This window comes from Ranitomeya imitator, chromosome 4 (genome assembly GCF_032444005.1).
Source record: "Ranitomeya imitator isolate aRanImi1 chromosome 4, aRanImi1.pri, whole genome shotgun sequence".
In the NCBI taxonomy this organism is placed as follows: Eukaryota; Metazoa; Chordata; class Amphibia; order Anura; family Dendrobatidae; genus Ranitomeya; species Ranitomeya imitator.
Genome location: NC_091285.1, coordinates 295,703,601 through 295,723,265, shown reverse-complemented (window position 1 = coordinate 295,723,265; position 19,665 = coordinate 295,703,601). Strand labels below are relative to the sequence as shown.

The following is a 19,665-nucleotide window of genomic DNA, read 5'->3' as shown; positions in this document are numbered from 1 at the left end:
CAATAACGCTATAAACCACCTGCAGATAGGGGGGTTATTCTGCCAGTTAATAGCTATTTGACACTGAGAGCCCCGCTGCCAGAACTAAATGAACTTTATTCCCTCGGCAGCCTGGCTCTTTCAGTCATCGGGGTAGCACTGGCCTGGTTTCAGTCAACGCTCAGCTCATAGAGCGCGGTAGTTGTAACGAGCCCCCGACACTGACTGACGACCGGCTGAGCTGGCTGTCAGTCAGTACTGAGGTGTGGTTACAGCAACTGCTATCCAGTGAGCGGTGACTGAAACCAGGCCAGCGCCATCCCTATGACTGAAAGAGCGAGGCTGCCGGGGGAATAAAGATCATTTAGTTCTGGCAGCGGGGCTCTTAGTGCAGCAGTCGCACAGTGTCAAAATGCTATTTACAGGCAGAATAACCCCCTTACCTGCATGTTCATAGCGTTATTCTTTTGGATAACTACGTTAATATTTCCACAATAAAGTCTACTGAGTAGTCCTATGCTCAGGTAACACTAATATTGAAGGAATTCAGCACAAACTATTGTTAATTTGATGCGGTCCTTGTTAAGGCCAAACAGTTCAGTGCAGCTTCCCACCTACTTGCTTTACATCTTTCATCATGGCTGTAATGCCAGAGCTGTCAATTGAGGAAGAGGAGCATGGAAAAAGATGGAAAACACGTAGGTTGGAAGGTGTACTGAAGTTCTTGACCTACCCAAGGGTGCACCAAGCTCCTGTGCTTGGTTTGAACAGACACTTTGTGCTGACAGACTCACTTCAATGGGCATGTGCTGATTAAGTACAATACCTTAGAGTCATATATAGCACGCTCTAAGATGGACTGAGCTCTGGTTGGAGTCGGGATGACTAGATTAGCGTGATAAAATCTCTTCTCCAGAAATTGAGCACTAAGTAGTGAAGCATGCCTGCAATGTAGAAATGTTGTGCATTTATGAAGATTAATCTCTGTCTCCTTACTCAATATTCAGCTCAGCCAGTTATTCCACTGATCAAGAATATCACTGCTGCGGAAACATCTGCCACTGTCCTGTGGAATTTTGAGAACGTAGATACCAGGCTCTTTGTTAAATATGTAGAATTGAGTAAGAACCTATTTAAATAAAAATAACCATACATTAAAGCAACACCCCTTAAAATCGAGTCCAAATACATTGTATTGTCACGCAAGCTAAATCCTACGTATAGATGATTGACTCTCATAATTTATGTGTGAAGATTACTGGCCAATTTTTCAGAGTTTCCCTAGAGAATATATCATCCTTAATGGGAATACATTTGTGGTGAGTTTTCTTCCTATAAAAGAATGTCCCCTTATGTTCATTATTCTATCCAAAAGCCTAAACTGATGCATTGGGTGAAGCTTATTTTGTTGAATTAAAATCCATTTACCCTGAGTCCATACATTTGAATCCCATTTGATTGGACCCATGGCTTCAAATCCAATATCATAATGTCTAATAATAAAGATTTCCTCGCATGCTACGTTAGTGCAATTGATCAGAACCTACATATTCTTAAGTTATTCCTATGTTGTCTGAAATTCTCCTAGACAAAGAAGATTGGAAAGAGGAAACTATAAATGGTACTCGGAGCGCCTTTGTATTAAAGGGCTTATCTCCTGGAACATCATATAAAGTTCAAGTTTATTCTGATGATCATACAGATTTGTATTCAGAAGAAACTTTTCAGACAGGTCCAGGTGAGGCATTTGTGCAGCAACTCATGTGCCTCACATCTTTTAGGGACATCTCCATCTTTGTAAAGGGGAAAATCTGTCAATTTTAGAATTTTCCATCATAATTTCAATGAGAGAACAGCCAATAAAGGGTTACTTCCTCTTTGTTCATGTTGTATATATTGACATCTGAAAGCATATACAAATAACATTAGATTTGAGGTTCTTCTTATTGTTATTTAATTGCATTATCACCCATGTTGACATCTGTTAATCGCATATTTTGTGCATGCAATTACTAGGAAGTACATGGGGCCAAAGTATTTTGGAGTAGATGGTGTAACATTTATTATGTGAACAAACCTATTGGGATACACATACTAATTATTAAATTCATTTTATTCAGTCCTATTGTGAAATGTTTAGGATATCTAGCAACTAGCAATACAATCTGGCTTTACATACATTTGCGAAAGAATGAGTCCTTCAAAGAAGCTTATGTAATAGGATGCCACTATTGCATCATGAAAATTCTTATGACCTAAATGTTCCATCATCAACTGTGAGTGGTATTTGTTGCGGGCTGGGTAGTGGGACCAATGTGCTGAGGCCTAAGGAAAGCCTGGAGGAGCGTAACTAGATGCCTCACTAATTCCGAACTAACTTGGCTACGCAGCGGCATACAATACCGCGATCCGAGGAGAGACTAAGAAGGTGGGACCAGGTGCTAAATGAGGACTGACCTCGGGTAGATGGCAGCTGACTCCCTAGGGGCAGGAAGCAGGGACGGCCCGAAGGAAGGAACAGTAGATGCTGTTATGAACTGTAGGAATGCTGGAACCACGGCTGCAGACAGGGACCAGTTGAAATACAAATGAACACTGAAAGGTGCGGACTGGACCTGCTGATGTACAGATGAGCACTGGCAGGTGCAGACTGGATTGGCTGATGTACAGATGAGCACTGGCAGGTGCGGACTGGATTGGCTGATGTACAGATGAGCACTGGCAGGTGCAGACTAGACCGGCTGATGTACAGATGGGCGCAGGCAGGTCCGGACTAGACTGGCTGAAACTGAGAAAGACAAGCAAGTACGGGCAGACAGGTATGGGGCAATATAGACTGACTGACGGGTACTAGGGACCTGACAACTAGCAAGCGTGCATAGGGCTAACTAACACCATTGATTAGGCACCTCCATGCTGGAGGAGGTGCCTTAAATAGAAGGTGTCAACTAGCCATTGGCTGAGGACACTTTAGGACGGCGCGTGGCCCCTTTAAGAAGGAGGCAACGCACGCACCTTAAGCATGGTGCCAAGGAATCTGCGCGCAGTGCGTGCACCCTGGGCATCAGTAGGGAGGGAGGAAGGAGGAAATGCGGGACAGGAGTTGCGGTGGTGAGTGAGCCGGCGTCTCTGCCTGGGAAGAGGGGCAGCATGTAGAGATACCGGCGCTACAGTATTATTCAAAAGTCGATGCATTTACAAAGCAAATGAACTCAGCCATGAAGCGACAGATCACTTAAAGTTGTAGAGCAGGATCACTAAGTGCTAAGGCGCATAGAGCATAAAAGTCACCAACGCTCTGCTGACTCAATACCTGCATAGTTCCAAACTTCCTCTAGCATTAACATCAGCACAATAACTGCACTGGGTGCTTTATTGCATGTGTTTCCAAGTGCCAAGCATTGGATGGAGTGGTGTAAAGCGCAGTGCCACTGGAGCAGTGGAAAATAATTTGGTGGAGTAATGAATCATGCTTCTTTTTCCTGAATGCATTGTGCCACTTATAAAGTTTGGTGAAGAAGGCTTAATGCTGTGGTGTTATTTGCCAGGTGTAGGACTAGGTCACCTTAGTTCTTGTGAAGAGATAGCTTAATTCTTCAGCTACAAAGCACCAATGTATTTGGGACAATTGTATGCTTCCAGCTTGTGTGAACAGTTTTGAGAAGGCTTTTTACTGTTCCAGCATGACTGTGCCCCAATGCACAAAGCAAGGTATATAAAGGCATGGTTGAATGAGAACAGTGTGGAGGACATACACGGGTTTACACAAAGTATTTATTTCAATCCTTCTAACACATTTTGGATGAACTAAAATGTGGACTATGAGCCAGACGCAGTTGTCCAACATTAGTGTCTGACCTCACTGCTCTTCTGGATGAATGAGCAAAAAATTCCTCCACACACTCTAAAAATCTTGAAGCTGTCTTAGTTGCAAAGAGGGGACCAAATCCATACTAATGCCTATGGAATTTGAACAGAAAGTCATAACGGTTCCTGTACATGTAATATGTAGGTGTCCCAATATAGTCTGTCAATATAGTGATTTCTAATGGGTGGGGGATTCATCCTCCATTAAACGTTTCATACATATTACACAGAATACTCCTTTCACATATGGTTAACAAAAGTAAAATTTAGGGTGACAATATGTGAAGATGGTTCCCCCAAGTTCATATGCAGAATACAAAATGTACAATCAGAAGCTATAAACAGTTGAAAGAATTAAATAGGTTTCAGTATCTGATATTTATATTACTCTCTTATATAGTGCCATCATATTCCTCAGCATTTTACATACATCATTATCACTATCCCATTGGGGCTCACAGTCTAAATTCCCTATCAGTATACTGCAGCGTTCCCCAACTCTGGTCCTCAAGAGCCACCAACAGGTCATGTTTTCAGGATTTCCTTAGTATTGCATAGGTGATGGAGTTATCATCTGTGCAATACTAAGGAAATCCTGAAAACATGACCTGTTGGTGGCTCTTGAGGACCGGAGTTGGGGAACACTGGTATAGAGTATGGGAGGAAACAGGAGTACATGGAGGAAAGCCACGCAAACACAGAGACCACATGCAAACACCCTGCAGATGTTGTCCTTGGTGGGATTTAACCCAGGACCCCAGTGCTGCAGGGCTCCAGTTCTAACTACTAAGCCTGCAGGTCTACTGCGATCAACATCCAACAGAAGTTACATGAGCACTGCCACCAAAACAGTGTATGAAATCCACGTACATGGTTTTAGAAGTAATTGGGTCTAGATTCTGTGATGGGATGTTGATCCAAGGATCTATTCTGATTGCTGTATGTGGAGTCGGGAAGGAATTTTTCCCCTAATATGGAGCTATCAATGTCTGACCCATTGGGTTTTTTTCTTCCTCTGGATCAACATGTTAGGCTGAACTCGATGGACTTAAGTCTACTTTCAACCCTATGAAACTATAAAATATGCTTAAGTTGCTGACTTTCCTAAGAAAGTTCCTCTGCTCTGATGCACCCAATTCATGGGCTTTGAAAACAGTGGATTAGTTTTTGGGTGTTCAGAGATTGTAGCCACCTCTGGAGTGGAGCTAGATGAGAGGTCAAGAGTACTGTTAATGAGCAGTACTAGCTTGAAATCATTTATTTGATCATTTGAGTAATAATGTACTAATTGCTGATAGAATTTACATTAAAAGGCTAACACTGAACCTTTGGTCCATATTTTGCACTGGGGCACAGGATTGTCAAAAACTGTGGCCCACAGCCTAAAAATTATAACGACAAAAGAACATTCCATTAAAAAAGAAATTATATAGGTGTCTTTTTAGAGTTTTTCTGAAAGGCAAAGGTTAAAACAGGGTGCAATTCAGTGGCTAAAATACATGATTTCTCACTGGAAAGTTTTTCAATATGGACGGATAGGTCAACTGCTATGAAGGGGCACAGCAAACCTTTGCTCTTCACCAAGTCAAGATCATTCTACAGTCATTAGGGTTTTACATTGTCCACAAAAGCTAATTTTCCTTACCAGTACGCAATTGCCATAAGTAACAATTATTTCGTTGTTGGAATGCAAATATCTATATTCTTACTATGTGTAGAACACTAATATGTGAGGTTCACTATGGAGCTAGTTTGGATACATTGACCTCTACAGAAAACTTTTTGTTCATAATATTAACTTGCCCTTATACAAGCTATGGAAATGATTTATTAGTTAAGAATTTCTGAAATTAGCTTCTGATAATAATCATAAAGCATCATAATCTTTTTATAAGCTGTGTAGCCTTAATGGCATAGTACAAGGCTGTCAGTGGACGGTGTAATGGTGTTGTCCTGCTTGGTCATATTTTTTGCATGTTGTGTTTTTTTTGTTAATCTTTACAGTAAGAAAACAACAAGCATTTGATAATAAATTGTGAATTTGATGAGAAACTCATATAAATGTTTGACATTTCATTCTGAAAGGAGTAAATGACACTTTCTCTCTTATCTGATTCTTCTTTTTTCTCTCTCTTTAGTTATTTTGTGTAAAGTCTAATCTTCATTTTCTTTTAACCATTGATTTTTCTGTACTTCTAATTTTTTTTTTAGCCATGGCCAGTCGGCAAGTTGACATAGCCACACAAGGATGGTTTATTGGTCTGATGTGTGCTGTAGCCCTCTTGATTTTAGTCCTGCTGATAGTTTGCTTTATCCGAAGAAATAAAGGTGGAAAGTATCCAGGTAAAACAGGAAAATATTTTTTGAAGATTTGGAAAATTGGTTCCATATAATATTTTAACTTTATGGCTGTGATAGTCACACAATCTTAAGACAATGCTGAATATCCAGAACACAGGCAGAGGGAGTAGAGGCAAGTCAAAAAAGTAAAGGACAATGATAAACAGGACAATCGTTCATATGGGCGGTTTACCCAGGGGCGGACATACTGCACAGTGGCCAAAGAGAGATGGGCCCACTTCCACCTCCAAAACAAGATAGCAGTTTCCTGGGCCAGTATTTAAATAGGGGATATGTTGCCAACAATAATGTAAAATATGTGAAAGGAGGGAGAGGAGAAGAATGGTTGTAAGTCGTTGATATGTAAAAATGAAAGTGAGTTGAACCCCGATCAAGTTCCTGTATTGTCAATAGGCAATCATTAAAGGCATTTTATGTGGCCTTGGAACAGGGTCATCAAAATCCACATCTAGTGATGTAGTAGTAATAGTAGGACATTCCCCAAAAATCCTTAAATTCCACTTCATGAAAAAAGAGACAAAAAGTCTGTATATTTCTGCTAATTATTTTTTCAGACTAATAAATGAATGATAATGTGATTAGAAATATACACATTGTGGTAGCATGCCAGAGATCATTGTCATCCGTTTGCCTCTGATATATATTCGGGCACTAGTGTAAGTACTGTGAGATCGTGAGAAAGCTGTTGTTACCTTACAAATTATGAAATTGGCCTTTAAACCTTAATTATATAGGTGCTATATATTGTATTCCTGTTACCTGTTTATAATTGCCCAGGACCAAAACAGGATATTCCTAAAATTATTTTAGTGTCTTCAATGCAAATAACATGGCAGAGCAGTCAGTGGAACAAAGTGATTCATGGCAAACGACTTGTTTCTGGATACATGTTTCCATTTAATAAGCAGTATGCTACGTATGCAATCATTCATTCATTCATTCATTCATTTATCTTACGCTCCATCCTTTTTTTTAATTAAAAATAGTAAAAGAAAAGGAAGATGCCCATGCAGACAATGAGATACAGCCCATGAAAGAAGATGACGGAACATTTGGTGAATACAGGTAAATGAACTTCTCTGGGCACAAATATACAGTGGGTACAAAAAGTATTCAGACCCCTTGAAATTTTTCATTCTTTGTTTCATTGCAGCCATTTGGTAAATTCACAAAAGTTATTTTTTTTTCTCATTCATGTACACTCTGCACCCCATCTTAACTGAAAAAAAAACAAATGTAGAAATTTTTGCAAATTTATTAAAAAAGAAAAACTGATATATCACATGGTCATAATTATTCAGACCCTTTGCTCAGTATTGAGTAGAAGCACCCTTTTGAGCTAGTACAGCCACGAGTCTTCTTGGGAATGATGCAACAAGTTTTTCACACCTGGATTTGGGGATCCTCTGCTATTCTTCATTGCAGATCCTCTCCAGTTCCGTCAGGTTGGATAGTGAATGTTGGTGGACAGCCATTTTCAGTTGTCTACAGAGATGGTCAATTGGGTTTAGGTCAGGACTCTGGCTGGGCCAGTCAAGAATGATCACAGAATTGTTCTGAAGCCACTCCTAGGGTCATTGTCTTGTTGGAAGGTGAACCCCTGGCCAAGTCTGAGGCCCAGAGCACTCTGGAAGAGGTTTTCATCCAGGATATCTCTGTACTTGGCCGCATTCATGTTTCCTTCAATGGCAACCAGTCGTCCTGTCCCTGCAGCTGAAAAACTCCCCCATAGCATGATGCTGCCACCACCATGTTTCACTGTTGGGATTGTATTGGGCAGGTGATGAGCAGTGCCTGGTTTTCTCCACACATACCACTTAGAATTATCACCAAAAATGTCTGTCTTTGTCTCATCAGACCAGAGAATCTTATTTCTCATAGTCTGGGAGTCCTTCATGTGTTTTTTAGCAAACTCTATGCGGGCTTTCATATGCCTTGCTCTGAGGTGGGTCTTCCGTCGGGCCACTATGCTATAAATGCCCGACTGATAGAGGGCTGCAGTGATAGTTGACTTTGTGGAACTTTCTCCCATCTCCCTACTGCATCTCTGGAGCTCAGCCACAGTGATCTTGGGGTTCTTCTTTACCACTCTCACCAAGGCTCTTCTCCCACAATTGCTCAGTTTGGCTGGACGGCCAGGTCTAGGAAGACTTCTGGAGGTCCTAAACCTCTTCTATTTAACGATTATGGAGGCCACTGTGCTTTTAGGAACCTTGAGCACTGCAGAAATTCTGTTGTTAACTTGGCCACATCTGTGCCTTGTCACAATTCTGTCTCTGAGCTCCTTGGCCAGTTCCTTTGACCTCATGATTCTCATTTGGTCTGACATGCACTGTGAGCTGTCAGGTCTTATATAGACAGATGTGTGCCTTTCGAAATCAAGTCCTATCAGTTTAATTAAACACAGCTGGACTCCAATGAAGAAGTAGAACCATCTCAAGGAGGATCACAAGGAAATGGACAGCATTTGAGTGTCTGAGTAAAGGGTCTGAATACTTAAGACCATGTGATATTTCAGTTTTTCTTTTTTAATAAATATGCAATAATTTCTACATTTCTGGGGGTTTTTTCAGTCAAGATGTGGTGCAGAGTGTACATTAATGTGAAAAAATGAACTTTTTTGAATTTACTAAACGGCTGCAATGAAACAAAGAGTGAAAAATTTAAAGGGGTCTGAATACTTTCTGTACCTATTGTATGCTTTAAAATTCAGCCTTTATATGAAGATGTAGACAAACAGAAACCTGTTGATAGAAGAGGTTTTGCACTATTCTGATAGTGATGTCCATCACCCTGCATACCTACTGATCAGTTGTTACCAGATCCAGTAGTGGCTAGATGTAAAAAATTTACCGAAAGTATCACAACTGCTTAGAGTTTTGGTGGCTGCTCCCATGTAGTATAGATCAACTCCTATTAGTACTCAGCTGTAGTAATCGAGAACGGCCACTGTACAGTATATGGAGATGTGGTGTTCTGTTCCATACACTGTTGATATATCCGGCCACTGCCAGAGTTGGTAACAGCTGGTTATGCCAGTTGTAGGACCCACACTAATGTGATATTCATAGCATTTGTCATCAGTAAAATAGTCATGAATAACCCCTTTAAGAATAAATTAATTCACCAGAGGATGGACATATGATTTCTAAAAAGCTTGATTGACAGCAACATTTCCAGAAAAACGACTAGTATGTGCAATGAAAATGGAGCATTCTGTAATGTGCCCAGGGTGGTAGTCAGGGTCGAGGGGCTACATTGCCATGCCTTGGCACCACACAAATAAATTGTGACCCAGTGTGCCATCTCGTGTAGGGTGCATTACATTCACTTACCAGTTATATGGCTCAGCTCTCTTCAGTTCTGTATATGTATTAACAATTAACAGTTACTTGACAGTTGCAGTACATCGGATTGAATCACACAGTATTCTTGTTTCTGTAGCACAGTTTCCCGCTTTACTTATGTTACCTCCTGAACTATCCCTGCTGTAACAGTTATTGTCAGCCCTAGAGATTTTCTGTCCGGCCTCACAGTATAGTAGAGATCCATAACCTTTCCTTCACAAGGTTTCACATCCCACTTCCTCTGTGCAGAAGAGGTGTTTGTGCTCTCCATAGCCACCGACTTGAGCCTTGAGCTCCAGATGTTGCAAGAATAGCCACAAGGAGTTTAGTAAGGCGTCATACCGCCCAGCACAACTTGTACTTGCTTCTGTTAGCAGCCCACTGCACTTTGAACTCATCTTAGCAAATGTCACCAATGAACTCTCTTCACCAACTTACTAAAACCAGGAAGTGGTTGCCTTTTACTGTCCCTAACCCCTCCCTCTTTGGGCTGGACCAATCTTTAATTACCTCTTTACTCTGTCTGCCCCAGCGGTCAGTTGCTTGGCAATTTAACGTGTGCACTATACTTCCTATATCTAGTATTCCCACAACTGTATATTTCCCCTTTCTAACCCTAGGCTTTCCCTATATAAATCCTATATATTGTTCATATTACACATTAATTACATTGCATTACAGTAACGGTATCACTTGGTGCCAATGGAACTCTATACAGATTAACAAATCACATTACTCACGAAATACAATAAAACCACGTTACAAACACATATTTAAATATACTCGTTTCAGGCATTGTCTTTAGGGGAAGAGGTGTATGACATCTCCTGTTACAATCTTACTATTCCACTGGTATTATTCAAGGGAAAAATAAGTGTTAGGGCTGGCGGAATGCACGAATAAATATAAAGATAATAAAAGGTGCATTTGCAGCCCGGGGTCCACCGTGCAGAGATGGAACCTACTGCTAGGTAATGGCGGCACGATATGGCGGTACTATGCCGGACTAAACTCGGGTTCCGTCACCTGGTATAAACTAATGCGAACTCTGTTGCTTCGCAGAGTCACAGGGAAACGAAGGAAACGCTGTGCCCTGTTAGCAGTCACAGGGTGCAGCAGATGGACGCTAGTGGGATCCCTGAAATTCACCCCCACTATGCTGGTGATTGATCCCGCTCTGACCCTCGGTGGCTTTTGAGGACGCCCTGAATCAGATGCTGAGATTAAGTCGGAGTTCCCACCCTACACTGACTGGTTGTCAGGACTAATTAAAGATTACTGCACAGAGTGCGTTCAGCGCCGCACTGGCGGACGCCACGAACCACCCTTACAAGGGTTAGGAAAGCGCTCTAATAGCGCACGGCGCCACACTGGCGGTCACTGCTGGCTAGGCGCAGTAGGGATCGTGCTCTTGTGTTAAGGATAGCACTGTCAGGCGCTAGGTAGCTCCAACATTCGCGAACATTCAACAACTAGTAATGGGAATGATTAAGGAGCAATCACCAGAACAGGCATACAACCACACACACACGATTACAGGTTTATACTAGTGCATGGCCGAGCGGACATGCAATCCTTTTATAGATGTATCCTTCCGGGACCTTCGTAGTGGTCCAATCAGAGCCGCTACAGGACCTGAGCATGTGACCTCTGACCTCCAATGAGAGGTCATCCCACGGGCATTCTCAGTAGATGAAACGCAGGACTTAGTCCCTGGAACATCTGCTTGCCGCTGATTAATGCTGGTTACAAAGGCAGAACCTGGGGCAGCAGCTGTAACCAGCCGCACAGTATCAGCTTGAGCCAGAAGCTGGGACCGACGTCTCTGCTGAGCAGACTCCACTGCAGCAGGGGAAGAATGGGAGACCGCAAAGGATATGGTTCGAGATTCCCCCTGTGCAGTGGTGGGAACTCGACACCTAACATTACGCCCCCTCCTTGGGCCTCGCTATGCTCAAAGGCAGCAATGAGCTGAGGAGCCCGAATGTGCTCAATAGGCTCCCAGGTCCTGTCCTCTGGGCCATGATCATTCCAATTCACCAGATAATACTTTTTGCCACGTACCACCTTACACCCAACAATAGCATTCAACTCGTAATTGTCCGTAGACGAGCCCGATGTCCCGGCAGATGACTCAGAAAACTGGGACATGTGAACGGGTTTTAAGAGGGACACATGAAAGGTGTCTGTCGTACTTAGGCGTGGAGGAAGGGCCAACCAATAGGCCACAGGGTTGACCTGTTACAGGACCTTGAAGGGACCAATGTAGCGAGGGGCAAACTTAGTGGACTTAATTCGCAGCCTGATGTTACGGGCGGAGAGCCACACTAAGTCGCTAGGAGCAAAGGTCGGAGCGGGGCGCCGATGTACATCGGCGGAGACCCTCATTCTCTCCTTGGAGGTCCGGATGGCATCCTGTGTGTGGTCCCAAATGTCAGCTGCCTCAAACGCCCAGTCTGCCACCCTAGAATCGGTGGATGACACGGGCATGGGCACAGGGACACGCGGATGCTGGCCATAGTTAAGGAGGAATGGAGTCTGACCAGTGGAGTCGGCTTCGGCATTGTTCAGTGCAAACTCTGCCCACGGTAGCAAGGACCCCCAGTCATCCTGCCTGGCCGAAACAAAATGTTGCAGGTGTGTGACCAGAGTCTGGTTGGCCCCCTCACTTCATCCCATTCGTCTTGGGAAGAGAGATTCCGCTCAATGCTGAGTAGATGACAGAGCTCTCTCCAGAACCGAGATGCAAACTGGAGACCCCGGTCACTGACAATTCTGTCTGGCATACCGTGTAGGCGGAAAACATGCTTAATAAACAACGCCGCCAAGGCCCGTGCAGAAGGTAGCCGTGGAAGAGGCACCATTTTGAAAAAATGGTCGGTGACTACCCAGATAAAGGTGCAGCTATGAGACTTGGGTAAGCCCACCACAATGTCCGTCCCAACCATTTCCCAGGGCCTGTCTGCCACCGGCAGGGGGTAAAGTAGCCCAGCAGGCCTTTGCCGAGGAGACCGATTCTTGGCGCAGGAGACACGCCCGAATATAGTCTCCAACGTCACGGGCCATATGCGGCCACCAGTACATCCTCGCCAGGAGCTCAGATGTCCTCTTGGTCCCAAAATGCCCACCCACCCTGGAGGAGTAGGCCCAAGAGAGAACCTCCGGTCGCAAATTAGGTGGAACAAAAGTCTTGCCTGGAGGCACAGACTCTAGCGAAACTGGGGCCACAGTTCTCAGGCTCGCTGAAGGGACATTAAGCTGAGGCTCCTCCTCCTCTGATGACACTAATGAGCGAGAGAGAGCATCGGCACGAGTGTTCTTCTCCTCGGAGAGAAAATGGAGGGTGAAGTGGAACCGAGAGAAGAATAGGGACCATCTGGCCTGGCGAGAGTTTAGCCGCTGGGCAGTTTGTAAATATACCAAATTTTTGTGGTCGGTGAATACTTGGAAGGGATAGCGAGCCCCCTCCAGGAGGTGTCTCCACTCTGAAAAGGCCAACTTCATGGCTAGTAACTCCCTGTCCCCGATGGAATAATCCCTCTCCGCCGTTGAGAAGGTCTTGGAGAAGAAGAAGCAAGGATGCTTCCGACCTTGAGCATCCTTCTGGAAGAGAACTGCTCCAGCACCAACAGAAGAGGCATCCACCTCCATGATAAATGGTTTATCAACATCGGGGTGATGTAAAATGGGAGTGCTAGCGAAGTGTGACTTCGTAGAGAGGAAGGCCTTGGAGACCTCCTCCGACCACAATTTGGGATTAGCTCCCTTCTTGGTGAGGGCAACCAGGGGAGCTACCAAGGTTGAGAAGTGGGGAATGAACTGGCGATATTAGTTGATGAACCCCATAAAGCGCTGCACCGCTTTGAGAGAATGGGGTTCCTGCCAGTCCATCACAGCCTGTAGCTTGGCAGGATCCATGGCCAACCCCCGGGCGGAGATGATATAGCCCAAGAAAGGCAAGGACTCCTGCTCAAACACACAACTCCAACTTGGCATAGACGGAGTTTGCCCGTAGGAGGTCGAAGACTTTGCAAACATCTCTCCGGTGGGAGTCTATATCTGGAGAGTAGATGAGAATATCATCCAGATAGACTACGACCGAGGTGGTGAGCATTTCCAGGAAGAGATCTTTCACAAAGTCTTGGAAAGCAGCAGGAGCATTACAGAGCCCGAAGGGCATCACCAGGTATTCATAGTGCCTGTTCCTGGTGTTAAAGGGAACCTGTCACCTGAATTTGGCGGGACCGGATTTCGGTCATATGGACGGAGTTTTCAGGTGTTTGATTCACCCTCTCCTTACCCGCTGGCTGCATGCTGGCCGCAATATTGGATTGAAGTTCATTCTCTGTCCTCCATAGTACACGCCTGCGCAAGGCAATCTTAGGGACTTAGACCCCGCTCATGTCACCTCCATGGTTTCATGTGGCTCAGACGTCTGGACCGAAGAATCCAGAGGTTTGGTGAAGGTGGGAGCCAGCTGAAACCTCTGCCTACACTGGGCTCGCTCCAACCTTCGCTCGTTAAAACGAAGGTCGATGCGGGTAGATATTGCTATTAGCTCCTCCAGTGTGGCATGAATCTCCCTAGTAGCCAAGGCGTCCTTCACATGGTCAGCTAGTCCCATCCAGAATACAGGGATGAGGACTTTATCCGGCCAATCCAGCTCAGATGCCAAAGTCCGGAAGTGGATAGAAAAATGGCTGACCATGGATGAACCCTGTGTCAATGCCAACAGCTGAAGCGCTGTATCATGGGTGACACGAGGTCCCAAAAATACCTTTTTCAGAATGCTCACGTACCGCAGAGCACTCTGCACCACATGATCGTTGCGCTCCCACAACGGCATAGCCCACTCCAACGCCCTGTCTGACAGGAAGGATATAATACGTAAATCCCAACTTAGCCCGCTTGGTGGGAAAACGTGCAGCCAGGAGCTCAAGATGTATATCACACTGGCTCATGAATCCCCGACACCGCTTACTGTCACCAGCAAACTTGTCTGGCAAAGGGAGACGGGATAATGTCAGAGCAGGGGTGGCAGTGGACAAACTTGCTGCAGCCACGTTAGCAGCCTGAACAGCAACTGCGGTAACATCCGAGGTTGTGCGTTCCAGAGCCACCAACCTGCCCTCCAGCTGCTGGATGTACCGCTGTAGTCGCTGTTCATCCGCCATTACTAGCCAGACCCTGGCGCTAGTATAATGTTAGGGCTGGCAGAACGCACCAAGTAAATATAAAGATAATAAAAGGTGCGTTCGCAGCCTGGGGTCCACCGTGCAGAGATGGAACCTGCTGCGAGGTAATGACGGCACTATATGGCGGTACTACGCCGGACTAAACTCGGGTTCCGTCACCTGGTATGAACTGATGCGAACTCTGTTGCTTCACAGAGTCACAGGGAAACTAAGGAAATGCTGTGCCCTTTTAGCAGTCACAGGGTGCAGCAGATGGACGCTAGTGGGATCCCTGAAATTCACCCTCACTATGCTGGTGATTGATCCCGCTCTGACCCTCGGTGGCTTTTGAGCCCGCGCCTGAGGACGCCCTGAGTCAGATGCTGAGATCAAGTGGGAGTTCCCACCCTACACTGACCGGTTGTCAGGACTACTTAAAGATTACTGCACAGAGTGCATACTGCGCTGCTCTGGCGGACACCACTAACCACCCTTACAAGCGTTAGGAAAGCGCTCCAATTGCACAAGGCGCCACACTGGTGGTCCCTGCTGGTTAGGCGCAGTAAGAATCATGCTCTTGTGTTAAGGATAGCACTCTCAGGTGCTAGGTAGCTCCATCATTCGCAAACATTCAACAACTCTAGGAATGGGAATGATTAAGGAGCAATCACCTGAACAGGCATACAACCACACACATACGATTACAGGTTTATACTAGCGCATGGCTGATGTAGCCTTCCGGGACCTTCCTAGTGGTCCAATCAGAGCCGCTAGAGGACCTGAGCATGTGACCTCCGACCTCCAATGAGAGGTTGTCCCATGGGCATGCTCAGTATGGGAAAAGCAGGACTTAGTCCCTGAAACTCCTGCTCGCTGCTGACCATTACTGGCTACAAAGGCAGAGCCTGGAAAGGCAGCAGTAGCCAAGCGCACAGTATCAGCTTGAGCCAGGCACTGGGACCGACGTCTCTGCTGAGCAGACTCCACTGCGGCTGGGGAAGAGTGGGAGACCGCAGAGGACATTGTTTGAGATTCCTCCTGTGCAGCAGTGGGAACTCTACACCTAACAATAAGGATGTTAATAAAAATTATAGGAGATGTGCATGCATAATGTATTTACTGCATTTTTTCCTTCAAAAACGTCTCTCGTGGAAAGAACACTGCATAAAAAATGCACGTTTTTACCACATTTTTGCTGGCGTTTTTTATGATGCTTTTGATTTTTTTTTGTGCTATTTTACCATTCATTAGAATGGGTGAAAATTGCAAGCTGTGCATGAGCTTTCAGAAATCTCAGTCACTTAGTAGGGACATTAAAATGCTGCATTTTTCATTAAAACAATAACATGTGAACATACAGCTTATTGCAATTTCTTTTTCCTGGGTGATTGTGTATTCTTCATTATTTATAGGATATTTAGGTTACTTGGAAGGAAAGAATGGACATTAGCAATCTTACAATACAGTGGCTTATAATAATAGAAGTTTCCTTTCAGTAAAAGTTACATACATGTGTTCCTGTAAGTAAAATTACACAGCATCTTGGCATTACGCTATCAATAAAAATCAGAATTAGAGAGAATGGAAAAAAAATGTCTTCTCTTTGTGTTCTTCTGTGAGCTTGCGGACAGGTTTCTGAAAATCAGGCCATTCTTTTCTTGAACTTCCTGCAGGTGTCAGACCAGTAACATAACCCATAACTACCTTTTCGCAATGGGTTACAGCATGTTTGTGCTATCTGTACACTATTATTATACAAGTCTGGTTGTTGGAAATTGGATTAATTTTCGTGTTTAATCATGATCTGAATAATTACCACATAGCTAAACTCAGTTTCTTGTCTACCAGTGATGCCGAGGACCACAAACCTCTTAAGAAAGGGAGCCGGACCCCGTCAGACAGAACTGTGAAAAAAGAAGACAGCGATGACAGTTTAGTGGATTATGGAGAAGGAGTAAATGGGCAGTTTAATGAAGATGGCTCCTTCATTGGACAATATAGTGGCAAAAAAGAAAAAGAACCTGTAGAAGGCAATGAAAGTTCAGAGGCTCCATCTCCTGTCAACGCCATGAATTCCTTTGTGTAGTCACCTTCAAGTGGTCATATTCTCTTTTGCAAGCTGCCACGTTCCATTCGATGCACTCAGCTTCCATTCAATGGTCCACGCGACGTAGAGCTATCCATGCGTTGAACAGTACTTTCTAAATGCAAGGACTTGTAAGTGATCCTGGATGTCGGTTTCATGGTACAACATATTCATCCTTTTTTTTTTTGTTCAGGATGTATTGTTTTTCTACAGAAACGTGCACAGAATCTACAATGTAGCAAAATGAAGTAAGCTTAAAGTCCTGTTTCTTTTCTGAACCTCTAATGCATGAAATGGTCCACTTGCCACTTACCAGCCAGTGTATGTAAGCCATGGTATGGTCCTTTGTTATACAGTCCTTGGTCAGACACTCGGGTATAGAGTCCGTTCCTTTTGTCAGTATTCTAGTAGTGTGACAATGTGTAGAACGTCAATGTCTATGTGGACATTGCTGGTGAAGTGGGTGAATTTATTGTATACTCAACCATGTCTTTACAAAAGACTAGAACGTAAATATATCTATATGGCGGCTAAATGATTTAAGTATGACACATTCGCTGATGCTTACCCAGACCCAAATATATACTCTCCTCCCATTATTTTATACCCCTTTCAACATATAAAGTATTATACGTACAGTGCTGTATTTTGTACACCATGTATAAATCAGGCTATAAACAATTCCATAAAGTGATAAGCTTTGCAATGCATTCTGGGATTTGTATTTTTCACAGTCACTGAGGGGACGTTAGAAGACCACCTGGCTTCACGAAACCCCCCTGCATATTTTCCAGTGCCTTTATTTGATATGCATTCCATGATGCACTGCTCTGCTGGGTATGTTAGCACAGACTGATGAACTACAGTATTTTTTTGCCAAAAATGTAAATTGTGTAAATGATAAAGACATTATAAAAGCATTATGGGAAAAAGATTTAAAAAAAAAATCTCTATTGTACACTGTAAAATGAAATTGTCTATATGCTGCTGCAGGTCCATTGTTTACTGACGTCGCTATGAACAGCAAAGTGTCCATAGCACCAACCGTGATCATATGAGAAAGGAATGCACAGCATGTACTGGGAGCCATATACACAAACCCATCGGCTTCCCACAAAGTGTCTCAGCGAATATCGCACCTAGGACGACTCGTCCGCAGTGTCTCCTTGTGATCCCATTAGAGCTAAAGAACAAAACGCCAGAATGAAATCCTGCAAAAGAGAACAGTCCCTCCAATGATAAGTAGAAAGGAGGGATGTTATCCATGATGAAAACTATTCCTCGTGGCTACGTAAACTATTCCAATACTGTGGTTTAGCTTCATATGAAATGATATAACAGCCTATGGTTGAAGCAATGCTCAGTTTCATTTGCCAATATATTGCATTTTCATAACTTGCATCAAGTTTAATTTTAAGTGAGCTTTTATATGTAGATATTTTGTTCAATTTGTAAATATACAGAAAGATTAGACGCTTCTATGCTTGTAGATGTGACAGAGAAATAAAGTAAAGGTTATGTACTGTATAAGAAGAAATATAGCCAATGGAGTGCATGGTAATTTTCAAGACATCTACTTAAATGCATATATTTTGCTGTGAAATGACATAGTGAACTATTGTGTTTACTGCAGACTTCTGTAACTTGTGCCAGTATGTTACATTTACCATTCCTCCTCTCAGTTACTATAGGAATAAAGCACAAGTTTGGCAGCTGGGTATACACTCCTGACCCTTCCTCAACTTACATTCTGTATCAGCCCTTTAACCTCTAGAATTACAACATATTTTAGTGTCTTAAAGAGTTTGTCCGGTCTAAAATGAACAGTCTGCAGTCACTCTATGTGCACTGTGAGGATTTGACGGTTTCTGATCCGGAAACGGCGGTGATGTATGCAATATGCATACTCCCGGGCAGAAGCCATCTAGTGGACGCAGCCTTGCTCCATACAAGTGTATGGAGCAATGAGCGGCAGTCTAGTGGCTGCCACCTTCTATAGGGAGCGGCCTCGCTCTATGCACATGTATGGAGCGAGGCCGCATTCACTAGATGGGTCCAGCCTGGGAATATGCATATCGCATACATCACCGCCGTTCTTGACTCAGAAACCAGCCAGTCCTCACTGCTGACGCACAGCGTGACTTAAGACTTTTCATTTTAGACCAGAAAACCCCTTTATTGGGTTCTGAAGGAACGCAAAGAAATGATACAATTCTTATTTCAAAGCACAACTAGGCAGTATCCGGTGATAAAGAGACTTCAATAGCTTATCGGTGGCTGTGATGGTCTTTTATCAAGGGGAAATCACTGTGACATAATTCTGTGTTGTGTCAATTTATATAGCAAAAGATGTCTGCTTGTCAAGGTTACCTGTCTGCGTCCTTAAAAGTAGCATATTCTTCATAATGTGACTCTGCCATGCTTTAGAATTGACACAAGAGAGCATGAGAATTGTGCCTTAGTCCTTGATCAATGACCTCCGGACAAGTAACACATGCTAACACAAGCTGTGCATGTTGTGGTTCACCTGCAGACTCTCTTGTGTAAAAACAACATTTTGTATATTAATAAATGTATTCAAGTTTCAGCTGCTGTGTGAATGTGTTATTTTACATTTCTTCTGATAAGAATTACCGGTACATTGTAAAATGTAAAGAATGGGATACTTAGATATCTGCCACGTCTTCTCTAGCTTTTGGTTCTTGGCATCAAAACTCTGCAATTTACAGCAGTCTGATTGCAAATTACACCTATTGTCTGACAATGACATATGACATCATAGACAGATGAATGAAAGCTGATTTGGGTTAAATAGATAATCCAATATACCATAAATGTCTGATAGGTAGTT

At 43.7% G+C, this 19,665-nt stretch overlaps 1 protein-coding gene across 19 annotated transcripts in view; it reads left to right on the top strand.

Annotated features, from left to right (window-relative positions):
• NRCAM (neuronal cell adhesion molecule) overlaps positions 1 to 19,401 on the top strand; it is a 377,012-nt gene extending 357,611 nt beyond the window's left edge. For 11 of the 19 annotated variants that reach the window (XM_069764771.1, XM_069764766.1, XM_069764763.1 and 8 more), the window contains 5 exons: positions 987 to 1,100; positions 1,568 to 1,717; positions 6,058 to 6,189; positions 7,194 to 7,272; positions 16,577 to 19,401. In XM_069764771.1, the coding sequence (XP_069620872.1) occupies positions 987 to 1,100; positions 1,568 to 1,717; positions 6,058 to 6,189; positions 7,194 to 7,272; positions 16,577 to 16,814 (713 nt within the window). In that variant the 3' untranslated portion in view covers positions 16,815 to 19,401. The remainder of the gene's footprint in view (positions 1 to 986; positions 1,101 to 1,567; positions 1,718 to 6,057; positions 6,190 to 7,193; positions 7,273 to 16,576) is intronic. The other 8 variants (XM_069764776.1, XM_069764775.1, XM_069764779.1 and 5 more) reach the window with 2 other exon arrangements.
• The last annotated feature ends 264 nt before the right edge of the window (positions 19,402 to 19,665 follow it).